At 40.4% G+C, this 23,224-nt stretch overlaps 3 protein-coding genes across 3 annotated transcripts in view; 2 read left to right on the plus strand and 1 right to left on the minus strand.

The window, feature by feature from the left end:
• Nucleotides 1-3,229: 3,229 nt before the first annotated feature.
• On the plus strand, nt 3,230-15,047 carry LOC308080714 (CD209 antigen-like protein C). The gene is made up of 7 exons (XM_080422666.1): nt 3,230-3,350; nt 3,977-4,145; nt 10,616-10,762; nt 11,667-11,825; nt 12,293-12,435; nt 13,348-13,451; nt 14,586-15,047. Exons 2-7 carry the CDS (start codon nt 3,977-3,979, stop codon nt 14,713-14,715), a joined length of 852 nt encoding a protein of 283 aa, XP_080278792.1. The 5' UTR covers nt 3,230-3,350; the 3' UTR covers nt 14,716-15,047.
• map3k2 (mitogen-activated protein kinase kinase kinase 2) overlaps nt 4,394-23,224 on the minus strand; it is a 63,916-nt gene continuing 45,085 nt past the window's right edge. The window contains exon 18 of the transcript XR_013932724.1: nt 4,394-4,461. The gene's annotated coding sequence lies outside the window, so the exon portion shown is untranslated. The remainder of the gene's footprint in view (nt 4,462-23,224) is intronic.
• Nucleotides 19,766-21,330, plus strand: LOC308080481 (kelch domain-containing protein 3-like; the record flags this gene model as incomplete). The annotated part of the gene is made up of 2 exons (XM_080422379.1): nt 19,766-20,690; nt 21,221-21,330. The coding sequence occupies 2 exons, from the start codon at nt 19,766-19,768 to the stop codon at nt 21,328-21,330; spliced, it is 1,035 nt and encodes a 344-aa protein (XP_080278505.1).

Raw genomic sequence — 23,224 nt, forward strand, 5'->3', positions numbered from 1 at the left:
CTAAAGAGCTGAAGAGGTGGGAGATCCTGTTACTGAACACTCCATAGCAATGATTACTATCAGAATATAGAGCTTTTTAACACTTATTTTAAGAACAAAAATAAAATATCACTTACATAAAAATGTAATATTTGTTCAGCAAGCCTTTACAGTAAAAGTGTACAATAGCCTTCCATTTTACATTCTGCAGTCAGTGTCGTAAGCCACCGTGCGTGTGCACTGCGGTCAATGTGTGATCACTATTTAATATGAACAACAACGTTTGTTCTGAGGCCGATTCTACGAATGCCTTCTAAATCAGTACATTCTCAAACTTTTTGTGCCACAAGGACCCACAAAAAAAATGTCTACATTATTAAAAAAAACACTTTCAAGTGTTATAAACTGTTTCAAAAATGTGATTTTATTTTTTTAAGTCCTAAGAGTTTTCTGAAAAACTTGTGTTGCTATATATATATATATATATATATATATATATATATATATATATATATATATATATATATATATATATAAAATGACACCTGATGCTTTCCCGGTTTTAATGGGTGAAAGTGGACAAAGAGTTTATTATACAGAAACAAGGTATTGCCTTTCCTGCATATTTATTCAGCAAGCCTTTACTGTAAAAGTGTACAAAAGCCAAACATTTTCAGTCAGATGTCATAATATATAAAGTATACAAACTTTCCATTTTGCACTCTGCAGTCAGTGTTGTAAGCCACTGCGGTCAATGAACAACAGCGTTTGTTCTGAAACTTTGCTCTGCTGCTAAAACCCCGTGAACATCCTGTTTGGTGCGTGTGTGTGTGTGTGTGTGTGTGTGTGTGTGTGTGTGTGTGTGTGTGTGTGTGTGTGTGTGTGTGTGTGTGTGTGTGTGTGTGTGTGTGTGTGTGAGTGCGTTGTATTTTTTTTTTCTCTCTCAGTGACTGCACAACCAGTAGCTTTATTTTCCGTTGCAGAACAGCACTCTAAAACATTGAGAGGAAGGCGCTCGGGTGGCGCAGTGGTTAAGTCCCTGTCCACCACCACAGAGGTTCGAATCCACCGTGGTGCATCGGGCTATGCGAAAACAATTGGGGGAGTCAAGTTTGGGGGAGGGTAACCCGGCGGGGAGGGTGATATTGGTCATTGCACGTACTCCTACGGGCTGGGGTGGCACCTGTCAGCAGGGAGTGTTGGGCGGGAGGAGTGGGACAAAGGCCCTACGTCCTCCTGGTGGGGGCTCCTCGCTGGCAGGTGAGTCAGTAGGATACAACAGCAGTGACAACACACAGAAATGTGTGTGGGGAGGAATTCATTGGAACTGAGGTGACCGTATGGGATGAGGTGTGTAGGTGTCATTCAAGGCCCTGAGGGGGCACAGAAACTGAGGGTGATCTTAACCACTTCACAGGATACATGTGTAATCTTTAGTATCAGCCAATATTGAGGATGGGTGTTACAAAAATATGTGGTAAAAAAAAAAAAAGCCAGTGCTTGCAGACATCTAGACAACAGCTTGATACTAAAGAAATTGGTGGGTTCTGCAATTCCTTAAGAATGTATCGTGTTCTAAGTTTTTATGAACAAATGAACTCATCACGTTCGCAAAGCAATGTTCTTGTCACGATAAGGCTCAGAAACAGGTGAGGATAGAAGTAGCCTACAGCTCACAGGGAAAATAAAACAGCAACTAAAGTTCTCACACTCTGACTGAAACTAAATAACAAACACCAACAGGCAACTGAAACTAACAGCCCAAAGTCTCAATTAACTCAATCAGTCATCGCTGGGAACCCCAGGTGGAACAAGTCTCCCAATCAAGGCCACACAGAGAGGGGAGGAGGTGAACAGAACCTCTGGGCAAAGTCACTACAGGGCAAACTGGATAGGAAAGGGCATAAATAACAGGGAAGGGGGACACGATTGTGACAATTCTTGTCTATTAACATGTTTGAATGACCAGAACTGTAAGTACATGTACTGTACACAAATAGCCTACTTTTAAATGATGTTGAATGTGTTCGCATGAAATTTGGTTCAGTCTTTAACATGTTCTCTCAAAGTTAGAGGACCTATATGACTCAGTAAAACAGCAGATCCTGTGTTTATTATATAAAGCTTGGACTAGGAGATCTACTCTCTGTGCATATCGATGCGATGTCATGTCATGTCAAGTGTATGTCATGACTCATATCAACAATAAAACATACACTTAAAGCTGCACTATGTAACGTGCTGATAGAGCTAATAGAGCCTACCTGCTTGCTCAGGGGATAAATTGAATCTTGACATCAGGTAAAAAAAAAATGTCAGATCCTGTGTCTCGTGGGACATGACCTTTGACACAATCTAAATGTCTCAATAGAAGAGCAGGGAGACGAAATACAACCACCGCAATTTTATATGTTATATTGTATTAACATGCCCTACCATGGCCTGGACTGTGGCCTAGCGGTCCGGGCACCTATAGGCTCTAATGTTACCGACGATCTTTACTGCATGTCTCTCCCCATCTTTCTCTCCCTGTTTCCTGTCCATCTCCACTTTCCACTATCAATAAAGGCAGAAAAGCCCCCCCCCAAAAAAAAAAAAAAAAAAAAAAAAAAAATACTCTACCATACCATACAGATTGGACATAATATTTTATTAATAACAAAAGTTACATAGTGCCGCTTTAACACACGGAATGGAATTGTATATGAATACTGAAGTGACATACTTTATGCTTAGTGTTGTAATACAACGGACACTTAATGTAGCAAAACTTATTATTTAAATAATATATTTAACAATCAAACAAAATACAATAGCAGACAGGAAGAGGGGAGCTGTAGCTCTGTTTCCTGCATGAGAAAGAAAAAAAGGTGAATGCGGTGTCATTGACCACAAAGTACCATGATGTTCAGAGTCCTTATTTGTGACATAAATGTACATAATACATTGCTAATTACTATTATTATTATTATCATTATCTACAATACCACAGTGTCACCACTATTTTGAACACAACTAAATTGAACTTTTTATTCACTATAATCTGTCAGAATCACTTTACTGGCCAAGGGTACATCTACAGCAGTGGTTGGGGGGAGGTGGTGAGGTTTCGTTCACGATTACCCGCCCAGGATTTCACAGAATTCGACCGCCTGAAAGCCATAACTCTGTTTGTTACGTCAACACCAAGTTTCCACCTACGTTCTGTGGTCAAGAGTCTATTGCTTATTCTGCACTGTTGTGTGTTTGTGTGTAGTCTGTGCACATGTATGCATGCACACTGACAAGTGTGTCTAAAACTACTTGCTTTGGTTCAGAGTCAATTCTGCAACAAGGAATCCCAATGTAGGACAACATAGATAACGGACAAAGTGAGTAAGATAGATAACATTTAACATATTTTGAAAAAAGTGCATTATTGTAATCACTTAATGCCAGTGGTGGAAAAATGACTCAAATTGTGTACTTAAGTAAAAGCGTCAATACTGCAATGTAGAAGTACAAGTCTGGTGTTAAGAATTTACTTGAGTAAAAGTACAAAAGTATTGGTATCAAGATGATGATAAAGTACCAAAAGTAAAAGTACTGAACGTTTGAAAATAGCAGATCTACAAGCTCACAACGCGTCGCGATGCGACGCGTTGTGAGCTTGTAGATCGGCTATTTTCAAATAGCCTAGGTATAAAATAGGACTAAAGTGGTTAATGTATGTTTTATAATATAATAATTTATGTCTGCAAAGTAACTAGTAAATAAGGTTTTCAAATAATTGTAGTGGAGTAAAAGTACAATATTTGCCTCTGAGATGTAGTGGAGTAGCAGTAAAAGTATAGACAACTCCAGTAAAGTAAAAGTACCTCGAAATTGTACTTAAGTACAGTAGTAGTACTTGAGTAAATGTGCTTAGTTACTTTACACCACTGCACTTTAATGCATAATATTAGCATGTATATTAAACATGTACTTTTACTAATGGTCTGTTCTGTCCTTCCTTAAGATGTCTGCAGATACTTCTGACAAGCCGGGCCCATCAAGGCGCGTGAGGCATGGTGGAGGAGACAGGGAGGAGAGGCAGAAGGAGAAAAGAGAGGAGGAGAGAGTGGAACGCATCGATGAAGGAGTAGAACGTCTCAGAGACCAAGGCTCAGGCTCACGGGGGGTTCCAGGTACACAGTAACACACTTATAGTGTTTCTCTCTCTCTCAGTGGTGGAAAGTAACTAAGTACATTTACTTAAGTACTGTACTTAAGTAAATTTTTTAGGTATTTGTACTTTACTTTTTACAGACATAAATTATGATATTATAAAACATACATTAACAACTTTAGCCCTATTTTATGGCTATTTTCAAATATTTTAGTACTTTTTACTTTAAGTATATTTTGATGCCAATACTTTTGTACTTCTACTCAAGTAAATTTTGAATTCTGGACTTTTACTTGTAACAGAGTATTTCTATATTGAAGTATTGGTACTTTTACCTAAGTAAAACATTTGTACTTTTTCCACCACTGCTCTCTCTTCTCACTTCACCCAATATGTCTTGCGTTATATATATATTTTTTGTTGTGTGGCATTTTAGATAAAGTCATCATTGCATGTTGAAGACATGCTCAGATGCATTATTGTACATCAGCAGTGGTGTAAAGTACTTAAGTACAATTTTGAGGTATTTGTACTTTACTTGAGTATTTCCAATTTCCAATACTTTTACTTCTACTCCACTACATCTCAGAGGCAAATATTGTACTTTCACTCCACTCCACTACAATTATTTGAAAACTTTAGTTACTAGTTACTTTGCAGATATAAATGATTACATTATAAAACACACATTAACCACTTTAGCCCTATTTTATACTTAGGCTATTTGAAAATAGCCGATCTACAAGCTCACAACGCGTCGCATCGCGGCGCGTTGTGAGCTTGTAGATCTGCTATTTTCAAACATTCGAGTACTTCTACTTTTTGTACTTTAAGTCTATTTTGATGCCAATACTTTTGTACTTTTACTCAAGTAAATTCTGAATTCCGGACTTTTCCTCGTAACAGAGTACTTCTACATTGCAGTATTGATACTTTTACTTATGTAAAACATTTGAGTACTTTTTACACCACTGTACATCAGGCATATGAACTTTTCAGCAGAAATTAAGATGAAGGCATTCTGAGTCCAATATACCAAATCACTTAAAGCTGCACATGTGTAACTTTCCTCTTCTACCCCGGATTTGAACCCGGATCTCCTGCGAAAGTGCTGAAATGTTTACCATTGAGCTAGTAGAGCCTGCCTGCTTGCTCAGGGGATATCATTGAATCTTGACCTTCGTCAAAATTTGTGTCAAACCAGAAACAGGCTCGTGTCGAAGGTCGTGTCTCACCTAGACACAGGACCTGGAACGCATCTGTGTCATTTTTTGTTTTGAGCTAAAAAGCATTCTTTTACACTTTGGCTATTCAAAAATAGCAGATATACAAGCTCATAGCGCGGCACTGAGTGCCGCGCTAATAGTGTTGGGTAACGTTACTTTTTAAAGTAACTCGTTAAGTTATAAGTTACTGCCATTAAAAAATAATCCGTGACGTTACTGGATTACCCCCTGACAAAAGTAACTCGTTAGTCGTTAGAATACTTTACCGTTACTGACAATTAAAATGTTTTAATTGCATTTTAAGTTGCGCAAGTTTGTTATTGTTACATTGTATTACTGGCTGCCCACCGCCATTGCGTGGCCTTATCTACAGCCCATATTAATTAACAACTCTATGGTTAAAAGAAACAAGAATGATAAACAATAGACAATATCCCCTTTACAGCTCTTTTAGTTTATTAACAAATAACAATTAACGAATATAATTCGCCACAACTGCCAGCCTACACGTAGGACCGGACAGAAAATCAGTGCACAGAAACCGGGGCTCAATATATGCATGCAGCTTAATGAGGACATATAGGCTCCAACATAGGCTATGCAACAAATTAGGCACATTTCAATTTAACTGCAAAATAAAACAATTTAAATTCAAAGAGCATTACAGAAACGGAGGTAGGTCTCCCGACAATTCACTCTTGTGCACAATCTGACAGCAATCAGCGCTGACGCTGACTCAGAGAGGTATATATTTTAACAGCTGCCTCTATGAAAATAAAACACGGGCTTATACAATATAGGCTATGGCCTTCAAAATGTGGACAATCAGGACATTTCCACATGAAAAGTAACAGTCACACATTAAACGAAACGTACAGGAACACATTTGATTTGAAACAAGCCCTCAGGGCGTACGTACCTCTGTACTATTTGTAACTGTTAATAAAGTACATTCAATCAATCAAAAAAACAAACAAATGAATCAGTGCTTAGGCTTACAATAAAATACAAGTAGCCTGACTTCTCAAAGTGCCTATAAATAAGATGCACAGGAAACAAACATGCCCACATAAGGCTATGATATCTATAACAGAGTCTTCAAACTTCACAGCATGCCTACATTCAGAACAGCAGGCAGCAGCATACAATGTATAAAGGACAAGGTGCATAGTTTTTTCTAAACACAAAAAAGTTGGTTACACTACAAACTATTAAAGTGTATACGCTTCTCAAAACATGGCCAAAGTTGCCTACAGGCTAACACAGAGTGACTCACCAAACCAATGCGTAGCAACAGTTACTCGTTTAATCCAAAGTGGTGATTGTAACGCAGGAGGAGAAGTTTTTCGAAACGTGAGTCGGATAGCCTATTCCTATGTGGGGTGAGGACGAGACTCCCGAGGCTGAAAAGCCTCTCCACGGGGGCACTGGATGGTGTTGGGGTATTGAGCCGAAGAAAGATCTTCTTGATCCTGGGGAAATTGTTCAATACATCCAATTCGAAACCTGACTTGAGATAGTCCGCTATTTCACTGTCCGCCGTCAACGAGACGGCATGTCTTTCTTCTGCAAAAGCAAAGAAATCATCACCCTCGTCTTCTTCTCCGGTGACAGGTGCAGGCGGCGGTAGTTCTTGCGGTGCTTCCCCAACAGAGACAGCGCGACACTCGGCAGCGAGAAGCGTCTTTGTGCGGTCCTTTTGCGCCTCGTCCTTCATCCAACGCAGCTTGAATTTAGGAAGGGTCGCTGCAGCCAGTAAGGCCTCCTTACTGTCCAACGTGGATGCGAAACGTCTCTTTACGGCCTGCAAGACATATATTACAAAATGTTATTAAAACACGTTATTTGTGTTCCATTTTTTTTATTATTTAATACAAAATAATATAATATTTTAATAATAATAGACATTATGAATTATAATAATCATTTTAATCATAACAAGGACAGTGCACTACAGACAGTGCACATATGGCAATTTTGGATAAAGTGCTATGAGCATGAACACAATTTTTACCTCAACTATGGCATCGGGCAGGCCAGATGTAGCACGGGAGAGGTTATCCTTTAACCTCAGGGTTCTAGCCATCAGGGCCTCGAGTGTTGGCAGGATAGTGCCGTGAAAGCAGTTGTCTTCACCTTGAAGAATATCCAAGGCCACTGTGAGGGGCTTCACAATCATGCAGTACTCTTTTAGGAACTGGTACTCTCTCTCTGTAATGCATCTGATGCCTAGTTCGGTGCAAAGTTTATTCAGGTTCACAATAGGACTGTCAATGACTCTGCACAGGGCATCATAGAAGGAGTTCCACCTTGTTTTAGAAGGAACCAGAAGCTTTCTCTTGCAAATGTTCTCCACGCTCTCTGATGCCACAGTTGACCTGCTAGCTTTGGTCCACAGGCCAGAACATTTGGCAGTGGCGCTCCTGTACACCGCTTTGGCTTCACTGTTTGACACCAGCCACTTCTCTATGTCATTGGCTATGAGATTGAGCGTGTGCGAGGCACATCTATGGTGTGGAGGGAGAGCAAAGGCATTGTCGTCGTCCTCGTCAGCAAGCACTGTGTGTAGATCTGCAAAGGTAACCTCTTCGCTTGCGCCCTCCTCTGCTTCAGAGTCAGACCCAGAATTGGAGCCAGTGGCAGTTTCCCCCGGGCCCGGTCCCTGGTAAACCCGGAACGCTTTAACAAAGTTCGAACCGTTGTCGGTGACGCAGGCTGTCACTTTCCCACTAAGGCCATAGGATGTGTGAATCTGCTCAATTTCAGAGGCGATCACGTTAAAAGTGTGCCTTCCCTTCACTCGCCTACAAGCAATCGCAGCTTTCTTGCGCTGCAAAGTAGAGGGATGGATCCAGTGGGCTGTCATCCCCATAAAACTCTTATTGTGTGCTGTCCACAGGTCAGCTGTGGTGGAAACGTACTGTAAGCCCTCAAACGTTGATTTCAGTTCTTTCTCCATATCACAGTAAGCTTTGTCGAGGTAGTTTGCAAACGTTTTCCTGTCAGGCACTGTTCCCTCCTTGTTGCGCGTCATAGGAATTTTATTAATTATCTTACGGAATGATGGAGACTCTACGGTTGAAATAGGAAGCATCTCCTCCACCACGTAACCAGCTACAAGCTCATTGATTTCCTTTTGAGTGACGGTTTTACTTGAAGTTAAATCTAATCGTTGCTGTTTCGGAGCTGGTCCGGCATTGTTGTTTACATCCTCGTCGTCGGTCCCAGCCACTAAGGCTGTGGTGCGGTGTTTGTTAGCAAGATGCTTCTTTAAATTGGATGTAGAGTCCTTCGAAGCAGACAGGCACTTGTTACCCGGACACAGCTTACATCTGACAGTATAGTTTTTATCATCCTTGTCCTCGACAAAATCAAAATAATGTTTAAACTTCCAGTTAGTTAAGGCTGACGCTGAGTTCTCGTTCTCTGCCATTTCGCTTGAAAGAGCCGGGCTGCGCATGGCTTTTCTGCACATGCGCAGAGCCACATACACACACACACCCCTTTCAGTAGCGCTACGTGTATTCCGTGTTGACAAAATAATGAGGAGGAAATATGACTCAGGGTTTTCTTTTTTATATCTGTGTCAACAAAATGAGGGGCATCTTTTCAAAAACTAACGGATTACTTATTTGAAAACGTAACTAGTAACGAAGTACTCCAATTGCTAATCTAACGCGTTAGGTTACTCCGTTACCCAAAAAAGTATTCCGTTACAGTAACGGCGGTAGTTTTACCGCCGTTACCCCCAACGCTATGAACTTGTAGATCTGCTATTTTTAAAAAATCGAGAAAATGTGTGCAAATTAATATATTTATATTCTTTTAAAGCGAACATTTTAACTCAAATCTTTGCTTCTGGGGGGTCCCTGGAACAACATATTTTGAGATAGGGGTCCGCAACCAAATAAATATCATTTTGGGGGTCCTTGACATGAAAAGGTTTGAGCACCACTGATATAGAAACATACGTTTTTCAGAATACTGTTGGGAATTAGGAGACATGTAGAATCGGCTTCAGGTCTTAAAGGGTTAATAGAAGAGCAGGGAAACTAAATACTACCTTCCAAATAAGTTATATTGTATTAACATACCTTCACCTTGCTAAACTAATGGCCCAAGTCATTTTGTAAAAGTTTTTCAGGAAAAATAAAAAACTGATCCAAAACAAAACTATGATGATATTTCTTAATCATTTCACCCAAAACGTTTATAGCAAATTATGTCTATTAAAATAAAAATAACACTGTCTGTCAGTTATGTAACATAAGAGATTTTAAATAGGTTTCTGATAAATCTGATTTTTTCTTTTGGCCTAAGTCACAAAACCATGCGATTTAGGCCAGAAAATTTTCTATTTTGGCCTAAGTCACGCTAGGGAGTTAGGCCATTATACTGAAAGGGGAGGGAACAGCATGATCCTTTTCAATTAGGATATAGGCGATTTTACTAGGTGGCCATCAGGGTTGCCAGATCTGCTTATTATAATTTCCCCGCAAGATTTGATTTGAAAATAGCAGATCTACAAGCTCACAACGCGTCGCATCAACGCGTCGCATCGCAACGCGTTGTGAGCTTGTAGATCTGCTATTTTCAAATAGCTGATGTATATGTTAAAGTGCTCGTGTGGCCCATAGTCGCTTCTTTTGGGCTGGTTTTCCTAGACCTGGTTGCTTGTTTCTCTCACAGAATCTGGCAACACTGGTGGCCATGCAGTGTCATGAAGACTTAGGCAAAAATAACATTTTTCTCAAAAAATGACTTAGGCCATTAGTTTAGCAAGGTGACGATACTCTACCATACAGATTGAACAAAATGACATCTTATGCATGAATAAAAAAAGTTACATAGTGCCGCTTTAACTATATACTATTCACTCTGCTCTTTGAATTAAAGCATTTAAAGGGATAGTTCACCCAAACGATTACTTTTTTTCTATTTTTCTCGATTAGTCACCCCATGGAGTCTTGAATTCATGGATTTTTGTTGTTTTTGTCGCATTCCTAAGCCAATCATTTGATGACCAGCGGACCGGTAGGCAGCGGTTCCGGTAGGAGACACAAAGCAGACTCTTTGTGTCTCCTACCGGAACCACTGCCGGTCATCAAATTATTGTCTTAGGAATGCGACAAAAACAAAGAAAATATCCATGAATTCAAGTGTCCGTGGGGTGACTAATCGATAGAAAAAATGTTTTGAGGGTGAACTATCTCTTTAAGCTGATCATATTAAAGTTGAACTCTATTGTACTAATGTCCTCCAGTTCTTCAGAGAGAACTCGACCTCCAGAGAGAGCTCGTCATCCAGAAGCAGCTCGTCGTCCAGATAAACATCGTCAGAACGTGTGCAGTGATTCTCACACTGCTGTCTGTTCTATTCGTGACCAGAACCGTAGACATGGCCATGGACTGTGAGTATCAGATGGGTCAAAGGTCAAATCTATGCACTTACACCAGTGGTTCTCAACCAGTGGTCCGGGGACCACCAGTGGTCCTTGAGGGGGTTCCAGGGGGTCCCCAGCCAAATTAATAGTTAGAAACCAAATTGACCCTTATGTGTCTGTAACTCTGAGAGTGTACAAATGGAAGCAAATGGACCCTAACGGGTCCATTTGGTTCCATTTGTACACTCTCAGAGTTAAATGAACACTAATGATGATGATTACAGTGTAGATTAAGACCCCCATGAAATCAAAATGGTTGAGTCCCTGGCATATCTTTTCAAAGGGGGGTCTGTGGGCTACTATGTGTCAATTTGGGGGTCCTTGACGCAAAAAGGGTTGAAAACCACTGACTTACACCAACACAATGACACTTGTTTCTCACACAAGAACCCTATACCATACTTAGTTAACTATAGGGTGTGTTCCCTAGTACTGTGGTTTCCCAAACGTTTTAGCTCAAGACCCAAAAGAAAAAAAATATTATAAAATATAAAAAGATTTATTTGTTTTGATTTATGAAACACTTTTGGAATTGATTTTTAATGGATGAAAAGTTGTGATTTCTTTTGTGTAAAACTTTTTAAATCTTTTGAAATAATAGCTGTTTTTTTTTTTTATGTAGGAATGTACGAAAAAAAGGGGATGTAAAAATCCCTACCCATAAAAATTGGTCCGCGACCCAAAAATGGGTCCCAACCCACTGTTTGGGAAACAGTACCCTAGTAACTTTATCATATTCACATAAAAAAAACACACCCGATCAGGAACACTTTCTCCTTCTTGAAGCTCCTTTTCCACACAGATGCTTGGACCTCATCATGAGCACTGGCAACAGCTGTGTTTATCGACACCTTGCTGTGCCCTTTTGCAGATAAGTCAGCCATTAACAACCTGACCCTGGAGAGAGAGCTGTTCCTGTCCAGATATGACAACCTGACCGTGCTGTGCCAGACCATACATGGCGACAACCTGACGCTGAAGATAACCCAGCTGGAACGTGAATTGAGCCAGTGCAAGAGAGAGAGAGCAGGTGAATGTATAAACAGACCCTGAGTAATATTATTCTTATAAATACTCTATGTCAGGGATCTTCAACAGGGGGTCCGGGACCCCTTGGGGGTCCTCAGAGCTACTATAGGGGGTCCGCCAAATCTTTTTTACATTACATACAGGGATTTAGTTTTTTTACATTAACCACTTGAACCCTAGAATTCCTTTTCTGAGGGGAACATTAGCCGAAAATAGCAGATCTACAAGCTCTCAATTTTGGCAAAGAGGCTATAGGTGTAGAGGTAAAAAATTGAAGACTAAGTAAAAAAAAACTAACTTTAATCTGAAACACAATTTTATACAATATAGAGTAGGGGGGTCCCTGCTTCATCTCTCTCTCAGCTAGGGGGTCCTTGGCCTGAAAACGTTGAAGACCCCTGCTCTATGTGTTGATTATCTGTCAGTATGATAGAAAATCCATCTCTAAAACTCCTGTCTACTGTTCAGTCAAGTCGTGTCCCAGTGGTTGGAAGCAGTCTGGATGCAGCTGTTATCACAAATCTACTGAACAGAAGACCTGGGAGGAGAGTAAAGGAGAATGTGTGAAGACAGGAGCACACCTGGTGATCATCAACAGCAAAGAAGAACAGGTTGGTGTAGCAGGCTTATCTGTCTGCTCGTGTGTGTGTGTGTGTGTGTGTGTGTGTGTGTGTGTGTGTGTGTGTGTGTGTGTGTGTGTGTGTGTGTGTGTGTGTGTGTGTGTGTGCGCGCACAGTGGTGGAAAAAGTACTCAGATATTTTACTTAATTAAAATTATCAATACTGCAATGTAGAAATACTATGTTACAAATAAAAGTCCGGAATTCAAAATTAACTTTTGGGGGAAAAAAATTGGAATAAAAATATACTTAAAGTACCAAAAGTAAAAGTACTCATTATGCAGAATGTTCCATTTCAAGTTTTCAAATGCATTACAATCTTTTGAAAATAGCAGATCTACAAGCTCACAATGCGTTGCATCGCAACGTATTGTGGGCTTGTAGATCGGCTATTTTCAAATGGCTGAAATGTATATAGGGCTGGAGTGGTTAATGTAGGTCTTGTAATAATAATCAAAATCTAAGTAGCTAGTTTTTAGGTAAATGTAGTGGAGTAAAAGTACAATATTTGGATCCGAGATGTAGTGGAGTAGAAGTAAAAGTATTGGAAATTGGAAATACTCAAGTAAAGTACAAATACCTAAAAAGTTTTACTTAAGTACAGTACTTAAGTAAATGTACTTCCACCACTGGTGATTATGATGCTTGTGATGCTTTGTTTTCCCTGTATAATGTAACGTAATGTACTCTATAATTGTCTGCTTGTTTTTATGTTTTTTGTGGGGCTTGCGGATTGTAAATTAGCATCTTTGCTAAATCCTGTGTATTTACATGACATTGATTGTATCGTTCATTAACATGCTGTGTCCCGTCAAAATAAACAAATAAAGTAAATCATTATAGCGAAGATCTAAATGTATTATTATAAAATTAATTATGGTTCAATCATGTACAAATGATCAGGACTTCATCAGTGGATGGAGTGGTGAGGGTGACTTATGGATTGGACTGCAGAAGAGAGAGGGGACCGCATGGACGTGGGTGGATGGAACAGCACTGACCACAGGGTGAGACACTTTAGACGTCCATTTACTTAAAGGACGACTTCACCCATTTTCAACCTGTCTTCATATAATTGGTCCTCACGACAGTTCAGAAACCAGTCTACCAGCATCGATGGGGAATCCAAGCTAATAGAAACTTCAGGCTTTCTATTCCTGGAAAGTTAGCAGCATGCTATGGAAGCTATTGTTCTCGCGTTAATAAAAATCGAAATAATCGAAATCTTGAAGAAGAAAAAAACCTTCCTAACGATGATGTCACTGGTAGACGGGTTCCTGAAGTGTCCACAGCCCTCCTATGAGACAGTAGAAAAAAATGATACAATTTTATCTGGAGCGTTAGTGAGGATCTATTATATGAAAATGGGGGAAGTCGTCCTTTAAGTACTGTACTTAAAGGGATATTTGACTTTCAAAAAAACTTTTGGTCATTTTATCGTCTACTCAGGCTTTTGTGAGCCCCCCAGACCGTTTTTAAGTTGCTTGATTCAGTATTTAGATATTTGATATTCATTCCTATACAAACCCATTATAACTTCAAACTCCATTTTTAACATGTTAGATTCACCAAAAAACCCCGTCCTTGGTTCTGGTGACTCAAACCTGCCCTCCTAATACGCGAGGGGGCCGTGTTTTTTCGATTACTTTTTTCATTTATTTTTTATATTTTTTGGGGTAAATGAAAAACAATACAATAAAAAAAAATGAAAAAAGTAATCGAAAAAACACGGCCCCCTCAAGTATTAGGAGGGCAGGGTGAGTCAGCAGAACCGAGGACGGGTGTTTTTGATAAATCTAACAGGTTAAAAATGGAGTTTGAAGTTATAATGGGTTTGTATAGGAAGGGGGCGTGTCTGATAAAATGATTATCAAATATCTAAATACTAAATCAAGTAACTTAAAAACGGTCTGGGGGGCTCACAAAAGCCTGAGTAGACGATAAAATGACCCAAAGTTTTTTTGAAAGTGAAATAGCCCTTTAAGTACAATTTTGAGGTATTTTTACTTTACATTTTAGTAGTTTGACTTTTGGTACTTTAAGTACATTTAGTACTTTTTCCACCACTGATTCTATCAAAGTCACTGTATGTGACTGACTGAGTGGATGTGGTTAAATGCATGATGTTGTTTACTCTGCAGGTACTGGGGCAGCGGAAAGCCTGGTGGCTACGTTCACTGGGACTGTGCATACCAGCACAGTGATAGAAAATGGGCTGATAAGGGCTGTTCATCAGAGAAAAACAACTGGATCTGTGAGAAGGATCTGTGAAGAGTATTTAGTTCACACAAAAAATGACTTATTTTTATTCATTACGCACCCCATGAAGCCTTGCATTCATGGAGATTTTTTTTCTTCGTTCTTGTCTCCTATACAGAGACTTGCAATAGCTGCTTGGAGTTCTGCTTTGTGGAGTTGGTGATTATTTAGTATGAGGAAAATGAGGAAAAACTGAAACATTGTATTGTCCGGAAGTACCAACTGTCCATCATCCAGTTTTGATTTTGACAGCAAATTTTGATTTAGTTTTAGCCATAGTCATAGTTTTAGTCATAGTCTTGTTAATAGTCTAGTTTTAGTCGACTAAATATCATAAGATTATAGTCGCCTAAATCTACAGTTGATTTAGTCGACTAAAATGTATTTTGGCGGACCGTAATGGCTGCTTTTACACTTGGTTGCATGTTGAAAATAGCCGATCTACAAGCTCACAACGTGTAGCAGCGCGACGCGTTGTGAGCTTGTAGATCGGCTATTTTTAGAGCCTAACACCCGAGTGCAACCAAAAATTTAATTTTTAGTTCTACTAGATCTCTTCTCCACTAGTCCCTCAATAACATTTTAGTCTAGTTTTTATTTGTTGACGTAATTGTCAATATATTTAGTCTTAGTTTTAGTCATCATAGCTTAGTTTTTATTTAGTTTTCGTCAGTGAAAAAAGGTAGTCGACGAACATTTTTCGTCATAGTTTTAGTCGACGAAATCAACACTGCCATCATCATCATCACATTAATACAAGAGCCTATATGTGGTATGCGCCTGGACAGCTAGGCCAGCGGGTGCCCCTGAACCTGGACTTTCTGACAGACAAACCCCCAGGTCACAATCTACAACTCTGTACATACAATTCATTTACATTTGTTTGTTTTTTTATCAGCCCTATTTTATACGCTAAGCACACTGTATGGAATTTGAACTGATGAATACTTAAGTGACAATCTGTATGCTTACTATTATAATACAACGGTCCGTTCATTTTTACAAGCTTGTATATTTAACAATCAAACAGCAGTGGTGGAAAAAGTAGCCTACTCACATTTTGTACTTAAGTAAAAGTATCAATACTGCAATGTAGAAATACTCTGTTACAAGTAAAAGTCCGGTATTCAAAATGCACTTGAGTAAAAGTGCAAAAGTATTAGCATTAAAATGTACTTAAGTAGGCTACTGAAAGTAAAACTCATTTTGCAGAATGTTTCCAAATGTATGAAAATGCTTTGAAAATAGCAGATATATAGCAGCGGCTATTTTCAGATGGCCGAAATGTATATAGGGCTGAAGTGGTTAATGTATGTTTTGTAATAATAATCAAAATCTACAAAGTAACTAGTAACTAAAGTTTTCAAATAATTGCAGTGGAGTAAAAGTACAATATTTGCCTCTGAGATGTAGTGGAGTAGAAGTAAAAGTACTGACAATTGGTACTACTCCAGTAAAGTTAAAGTACTTCAAATTTGTACTTAAGTACAGTACTTGAGTAAATGTACTTATAGTTACTTTACACCACTGAAAAGCACCGCTCTTTTGATGCAGGGAACATACAGACAGGAAGGGGGGAGTTGCACTCCGTTTCCTGCATTGATAGAAAAAAAAGTACCTATGATGTTCAGTCATTATTTGTGACATAAATCAACATCATACATTACTAGTTATTATTATTATTATTATTATCTACAATATCACAGTGTCACCACCATTATGAACACAACTAAAGTGATCTATTTTTTTTATTTACTCTCTAGTCTAATTTACTCTCTAGTCTAATCCGTCAGAATGACTTTATCGGCCAATTGTATGAGGGTACATCCACACAGCAGTGGTTGGGGGGGAGGGGGCGGAGAGGTTTCATTCACCATTACCCGCCCAGGATTTCACAGAATTCAACCGCCTGAAAGCCATATACGTATAACTCTCTTTGTCACGTCAACAACACCAAGTTTCTGTGGTCAAGATAGTCTATTGTGCAGGGTTATTCTGCATGGTGTGTTTGTGTGTAGACTGTGCACATGCATGCATGCACATTTGTGTGTTTAAAACCATTTGCTTTGGTTCAGAGTCAGTCGGAGATAATCGACAAAGTGAGTAAGATAACATTTAAACGTATTTAGAAGTATTGCATTATATTGTAATCACTTAAAAGGTAGGGTAAGTGATATCTTTTGTTATTTTTGGTTAAAAAGGTTAAAGTACTATATTCTTATAGTAATCATTGCTACAGCGAGTTTGTTCGGTCACAGGGGTCTCTCCAGCACTTTAGTAAACAGAATATACGTACATTCAAAATTCAAGATTTTTCAAAAATGTTCAAATTTAGCAGATGTACAAGCGCGCAGTGAGCTTGCATATTTTCTATTTTCAATAGCCAAAGCTCAAATACAAAATGACAAAGACGCTTTCCCGGTTTTAATGGGGTAGAGGAACCGAGGCACAACAGGAAAGTGTAGATATTATTGGACGGAAATTGGGCCTCTTCACAGGTGTTACCAATGATACTACTGAAGGCCCTGTTCCATTTCATGTAGCACAGTGGTTCTCAAACCTTTTAATTTCTAGGACCCTCATAACTCTGAGTGTGTACAAATTTCCATTTTTACACACTCAGAGTTACACACCCCGCAAGTGTTTCCAGTGAGCCCCGGCCACATGCACAATACCAGCACCCTGACTCTGTTTGACCAGAATGGAACAGAGCCTTCATTAGTATCATTGGTAACGCCTGTGAAGGAAGTAAGAAGAGGCCCAATTTCTTTCCAATATGGCTGCTGTGCATAGAGCCAACCAGAAAGTCAGCCGTATAGAATGGGTTTTATGTATATATATCTATGACAAGCTTTAGAGTGGGTGACAGCCAATTATTAAAATAATTTAATTTAAAAAATGTATAAACTAAATAAACTAAACAGACACCACCCCTAACTTATCCTAACCTTACCCCGCCAGAAGGAAGAAGCCTGCGTCATACCGCCCCCATCTGGCGGAGTCAGGTTAAACTTATCCAGCCAAAGTAATATAAACAAAAGACAACAATTAATTAACCTAAACTCCTAACCAACAAAACAGGAGAACAAAGTGGGCCCAAAAGAATTGCTACCCACCCCTACCAAACCCTGGCTGTAGTTAGTTCAATATCTTTGCACGATACAATGAGTAAACATTAAATAGTGTGGTAGCTGGCAGTCTAGATAGGAGAGGAAAAAGCAGGAGCTGTTCACCACAGGCCTCTTATACCCTTCTCTGTAGGCTGCAACCAATCATCTCCCCGGCGCTATCTTCAGTCTCTATAGAGGCTATGCGCGTGACATCAATGTACCCGGAAGTTATGCGGGAACGGCTACTGAGTGGCAAAAAAAAAACTACTTTCTGGCCTTGACAGCCCCATACATTCAAACAGAAAAGTCCTATCTGATTGTATTAAACGGCGTTAAACTCACCAACATTGCAGCTGTACGGAAAGCTTGAATTATCCTCTTTCTATCTAAGTTTTTGTTTCATAAAAATCCACTGTAGACATGTTATGCGCTACTTTCTGTCAATACATTCTGTGCCGATGATTATTTTTCTAAGTTTGGAAGCGCTCAATAACGCAACGTCCTGTTGCCTCCTGCATTATTTGACATTTAGAAACGGGTGGTACGCAGGACCGTAGAGACATTTCAGAGGCGCTTCCAATGCTCCATGATGCTCAATTTGCCACTCAGTTTAGATGAGGGGGGCGTGTCCCTGTGGAAAAGTGATGCACTCAATCAGCAAAACAAGCAGCACCCTCAGACAACAGCAGGGAGCTCACCCACTACACACTAAACAGGGCAGGCAGCGGCGTAACGAGGCAGCAGTGGGGCCCCACGCGGAATGGTCACCGTGGGACCTTTTCACTGACGGAAACTAAATAAAAACTAAATAAAACTAAGCTTTGAGGACTAAAACTAAGACTAAATGTATTGACAATTACGTCAACAAATAAAGACTATACTAAAACGTTAGGGAGGGACTAGTGGAGAAGAGATCCAGCAGAACTAAAAGACAACTAAGTCATGTTATGTTTGGTTGGGCTCGGGTATGGCGCTCTGAAAATAGCAGATCTACAAGCTCACAACGCGTCGCGTTGTGAGCTTGTAGATCGGCTATTTTCAGCATGCAACCAAGTGTAAAATCAGCCATTACGACGCCATCAAGGCACCGCCACAATACATTATAGTCGACTAAATCAACTATGGATTTAGTCGACTATAATCTGATGATATTTAGTCGACTAAAACTAGACAAAAACTAAAACATTTCAGATGACTAAAATATGACTAAAACTAAATGGAATTGTATTCAAAAGACTATGACTAAAACTAAATCAAAATTTGCTGTCAAAATCAACACTGTTCAGCACCTGGACATTTTTTTTGTTGGGATGTGCTTGCTATTTCTAAAGAAGGTTTACAGCACATCCCACATACATACATAACATGACCCCATGACCTCAGGGTCGTAACAAATGGAAGAATAACTGTCCTGTCCTTGAAGACCTTGTAAAGGAAATTCAGTGATTTGTTTCTAAACCTATTATACATAGCAGTAAAATTACAAAAATATTGGCATCATAATATACTTAAAGATCTATAAGCTCACGTGTCATGGATGCAACACACTGTGTGCTTGTAGATCTGCTATTTTCAAATAGACCAAGTATAAAATAGGGCTTAATTAGTTAATGTTTTGTAATAATAAACCAAATCTGCAAAGTAACTTGTAACTAATATAGCTGGAGTGGAGTAAAAAGTGCAATATTTACCTCTGAGATGTAGTGGAGTAGAAGTTATAAAGTATTGAAAACTGGAAATACTCAAGTAAAGTAAAAGTACCTACACCACTGCCCAAACCGTAGCAGATTGGTCAAGCTTCGCATGACGCTTCTGCCACTGTATCAACGTAAATATAAAACAATACTGTGTACAATAGTGATAACAAATAGAGAGAGGGATTTCAGTAAATTAGAATTTAGACCGGTCCACTTTTATCCACATTGGAGCAGGTGTGTGAAATGTTGCACTGGATGGTGCACCTGACTGGGGGGCCGGAGAAAACCACTGCCGCTGCTGTGGCAGTGGAACAAAAGGTGTATTCGTTTGGAGGGAAATGCTCCTCGGTCATCTATAACAACATGAATCCCATTGATGTGCATGTCTTCAACACAGTGTCTTTAAGATGGACGAAGCTGCCCCCACCGACAACCCCCGCCGAGGTTCCCTCCATGCGTTGGGACCACACAGCTGCGCTGATAGAGGACATCGTCTACGTCTGGGGGGGAATCAATTGGTGCGACGAGCTCGGCAACGTGCTTTATGCGTTCGACATCGACGCCCACAGATGGTTCAAGCCCAGGATCTCCGGGACACTTCCGGAGGGGAGGTTCGGCCACTCGGCCTGCGTCTTAGGGAACGTCATGTACGTCTTTGGAGGATTCAATATGGAGGCTAGATGCACTAACGACATCTCCAAGTTGGACGCCACCACGATGGTCTGGTCTTTAGTCAACACCCGAGGCACTCTGGCACCCGTTTTATATCATCACACCGCCAACATTATAGGGAAGAATATGTTTGTGTTTGGGGGCTTCAGCTTCAACTTCAACCAGATCAACAACAACAACATCAAAGTGTTTGACACTGAGACAAACCGCTGGCTGAGCACGCCTCCTGCACAGCTCCTGGAACGCCGTTGGGGTCACTCGGCCTTCGCCTACAACGGGGAGCTGTACGTATTCGGCGGCGACAACTCGGAGCAGACGTTCGACGATCTGTGGAAATTCAATCCTGAGACCTTCTCCTGGAAGATGATCGAGACCAAGGGGGAAGGCCCGTGCGCATTCATGTCTAAGGTGTGCTACAGGATGTGCTGTTGCACGGTGGGAGATCGCGTCGTCCTCTTTGGAGGAGACAACACGCCCGACGAGCTGTTCATCTTGGACTTAAGTCCTAGTCTGAAGACGCTGAGCAAGCTAGCGGTTATTCGGTACGGTCTGGAGCGGTCGGGACTCCCGCGAGACAGCCGGTGGGAGCTGGCGACGATGACTACCACCAACGGCAACTGAAAAACCGTAGCATGAGTACCATAATGCTCCCTGCCAGAGAGACCCAAAAGAAAGTGTATCACTCGGTGAAACTGAGACGAGACGAGGAACTATTGTAGGCAGCGTCATACGAGCGAAATCTACAACCAACTGAACTGCGCCAGGGCAGACGTAGCCTCGATCTCCAGGCTTTTATTTTCCTTTGGGTTTTGCTCAAAAAGAAAGCCTGGACCAAGCTGTTGAAATTTCTTGCATAGGAAGTGCGAGTCAACCTTTCATTTCCCCCAACCAACCAGAGTGCAGTGGGCGTCGCTCCGAATGTTGTGACGTCAGGGCTCTCAATGATGCACATTGGGGGGGAGAGGCGGGCGCACAGATTGGTGAACCAATGGGAGCCCACGGTTGTTTTCACCGGAGGTTTTGAATCCGCCCCTCTAGGCCAGATATCAGACGGGGGCTGGGGTAGGCTAGGGCAGACGTGGCTGCAAAGGAGATCTGTTAGAATAGATAGTTACGAGTACAACCAGGTGATCTCCATCAGGAATTAATGCAGAAACAATAGAAATCCTTTGGGGGAAAGGCACGGGCAGTTTTGGAAGAGGACCTCAGTTAACAGATGGTTTTTGAAAAGGATAAGTGGGAGTGGGAAGGAAGATGCAAAGGTGGAGACCTTTGTGTGTTGGTGTGATTTTTTTTGTGACAGAGAGAGGAAACGTGGGAGAGATACGGGGGATAACATGCAGCAATGGTGTAAAGTAATTAAGTACATTTACTCAAGTACTGTGCTTGAGTACAATTTTGAGGTATTTCTTTACTTTACTGGAGTATTTTCGAATTTCAATACTTTTACTTCTACTCCACTACATCTCAGAGGCAAATATTGTACTTTTTACTCCACTGCAATTATTTGAAAACTTTACTTAGTAGTTACTTTGCAGATATTAATTATTATATTGTAAAACATACTTTAACCACTTTAGGCCTATTTTATACATAGGCTATTTGAAAAGAGCCAATCTACAACACTTGTAGATCTGCTATTTTCAAACATTTTAGTACTTTTACTTTTGGTACTTTAAATATATTTTGATGCCAATACTTTTGTACTTTTACTCAAGTAACATTTTGAACACAGGCCTTTTACTTGTAACAGAGTATATTTATATATTGTGGTATTGCTACTTTTACTTAAAGGAGTAGTTCACCCAAAAAATGACTTATTGTCTCCGCCGGAGGCGGAGAGTATGTTTTCGCTTCGTCCCGCTGTGTGTTCACCTCCCTCCTAGCCAAGCTAACATTGGTCAAGCTCCACGTTGCACGTGTCAATATGTTGACACCAATGCCTTTGCCATGGAATGTTTTTTGTTTTTGTCGCATTCCCAAGCCAATAATTTGATTACCGTCTCCTACCGGCTAATGTCCCCAGTAGGAGACACAAAGTAGACTCTTTGTGTCTACTTGATGACCCGGTCATTAAATTATTGGCTCAGGAATGCGACAAAAACAAAATAAATCTCCATGAATTCAAGGCTTCATGGGGTGTGTAATTGATAGAAAATAAGTCATTTTTGGGGTAGCCTGAGGCTACGAGCTCAATCCATGGTCTTGAAGGGCGGACCCAAACACAGCCGCCTGGATTTGTGCGTGGCTTCCTATTGCTTCACCAATCTATGTCCCCGCCTCCCCTCCCCTCCCCCCTCGGCCTGTGCACGGAGCACGCTGACGTCACCAAATTTAGAGCGACGCCCCTCTGCACTCTGATTGGTTAGGAGATAACAAGGTCCAAGACCATCGTTCTTGCATCGCTCCCCCAGGCTTTTTTTCTTTTGTAACAAAAAAAAAAGCCTGGGTTTCCGAGGCTATTTTTGGGGTGAACTATTCCTTTAAGTAAAATATCTGGGTACCTTTTCCACCACTGACATGCAGCAAAGAGCTGTGGGTCGGACGTGAACTCTGGTCAGCTGCATGAAGGATAATAGCCTTATCTGTGTGTCATGCACTCTTACCAGGTGAGCCACCAGGGTGCCCCCTTTGTGGGGGGCTTTGTGGGGGCTTTTCCCCACTTCATTTGCTGCTCTGCGATGTTTGAGGCGATAATAAAGAAAGCATTATAAGCTCAGTGGTGGAAAAAGTACTCAAATGTTTTACTTAAGTAAAAGTATCAATACTGCAATGTAGAAGTACTCTGTTACAAGTAAAAGTCCGTAATTAAAAATGTACTTGAGTAAAAGTACAAAAGTATTTGTATCAAAATGTACTTAAAGTACCAAAAGTAAAAGTACAAAAATGTTTGAAAATAGCAGATCTACAAGCTCACAACGCGTCGCGATGCGACGCGTTGTGAGCTTGTAGATCGGCTATTTTCAAATAGCCTAGGTTTATAATGTAATAATTTATATCTGCAAAGTAACTAGTATTAGTTTTCAAATAATTGTAGTGGAG

This window comes from Gymnoscopelus braueri (genome assembly GCF_963280865.1).
Source record: "Gymnoscopelus braueri genome assembly, chromosome: 24".
Lineage (NCBI taxonomy): Eukaryota > Metazoa > Chordata > Actinopteri > Myctophiformes > Myctophidae > Gymnoscopelus > Gymnoscopelus braueri.

Coding starts and splice junctions, on each gene's coding strand:
- LOC308080714 (XM_080422666.1), top strand. CDS start 3,977: ATGTCTGCAGATACTTCTGACAAGCCGGGCCCATCAAGGCGCGTGAGG. Junction 4,146..10,615: donor AGGCTCACGGGGGGTTCCAG/GTACACAGTAAC, acceptor AATGTCCTCCAG/TTCTTCAGAGAGAACTCGAC. Junction 11,826..12,292: donor GTGCAAGAGAGAGAGAGCAG/GTGAATGTATAA, acceptor TCTACTGTTCAG/TCAAGTCGTGTCCCAGTGGT.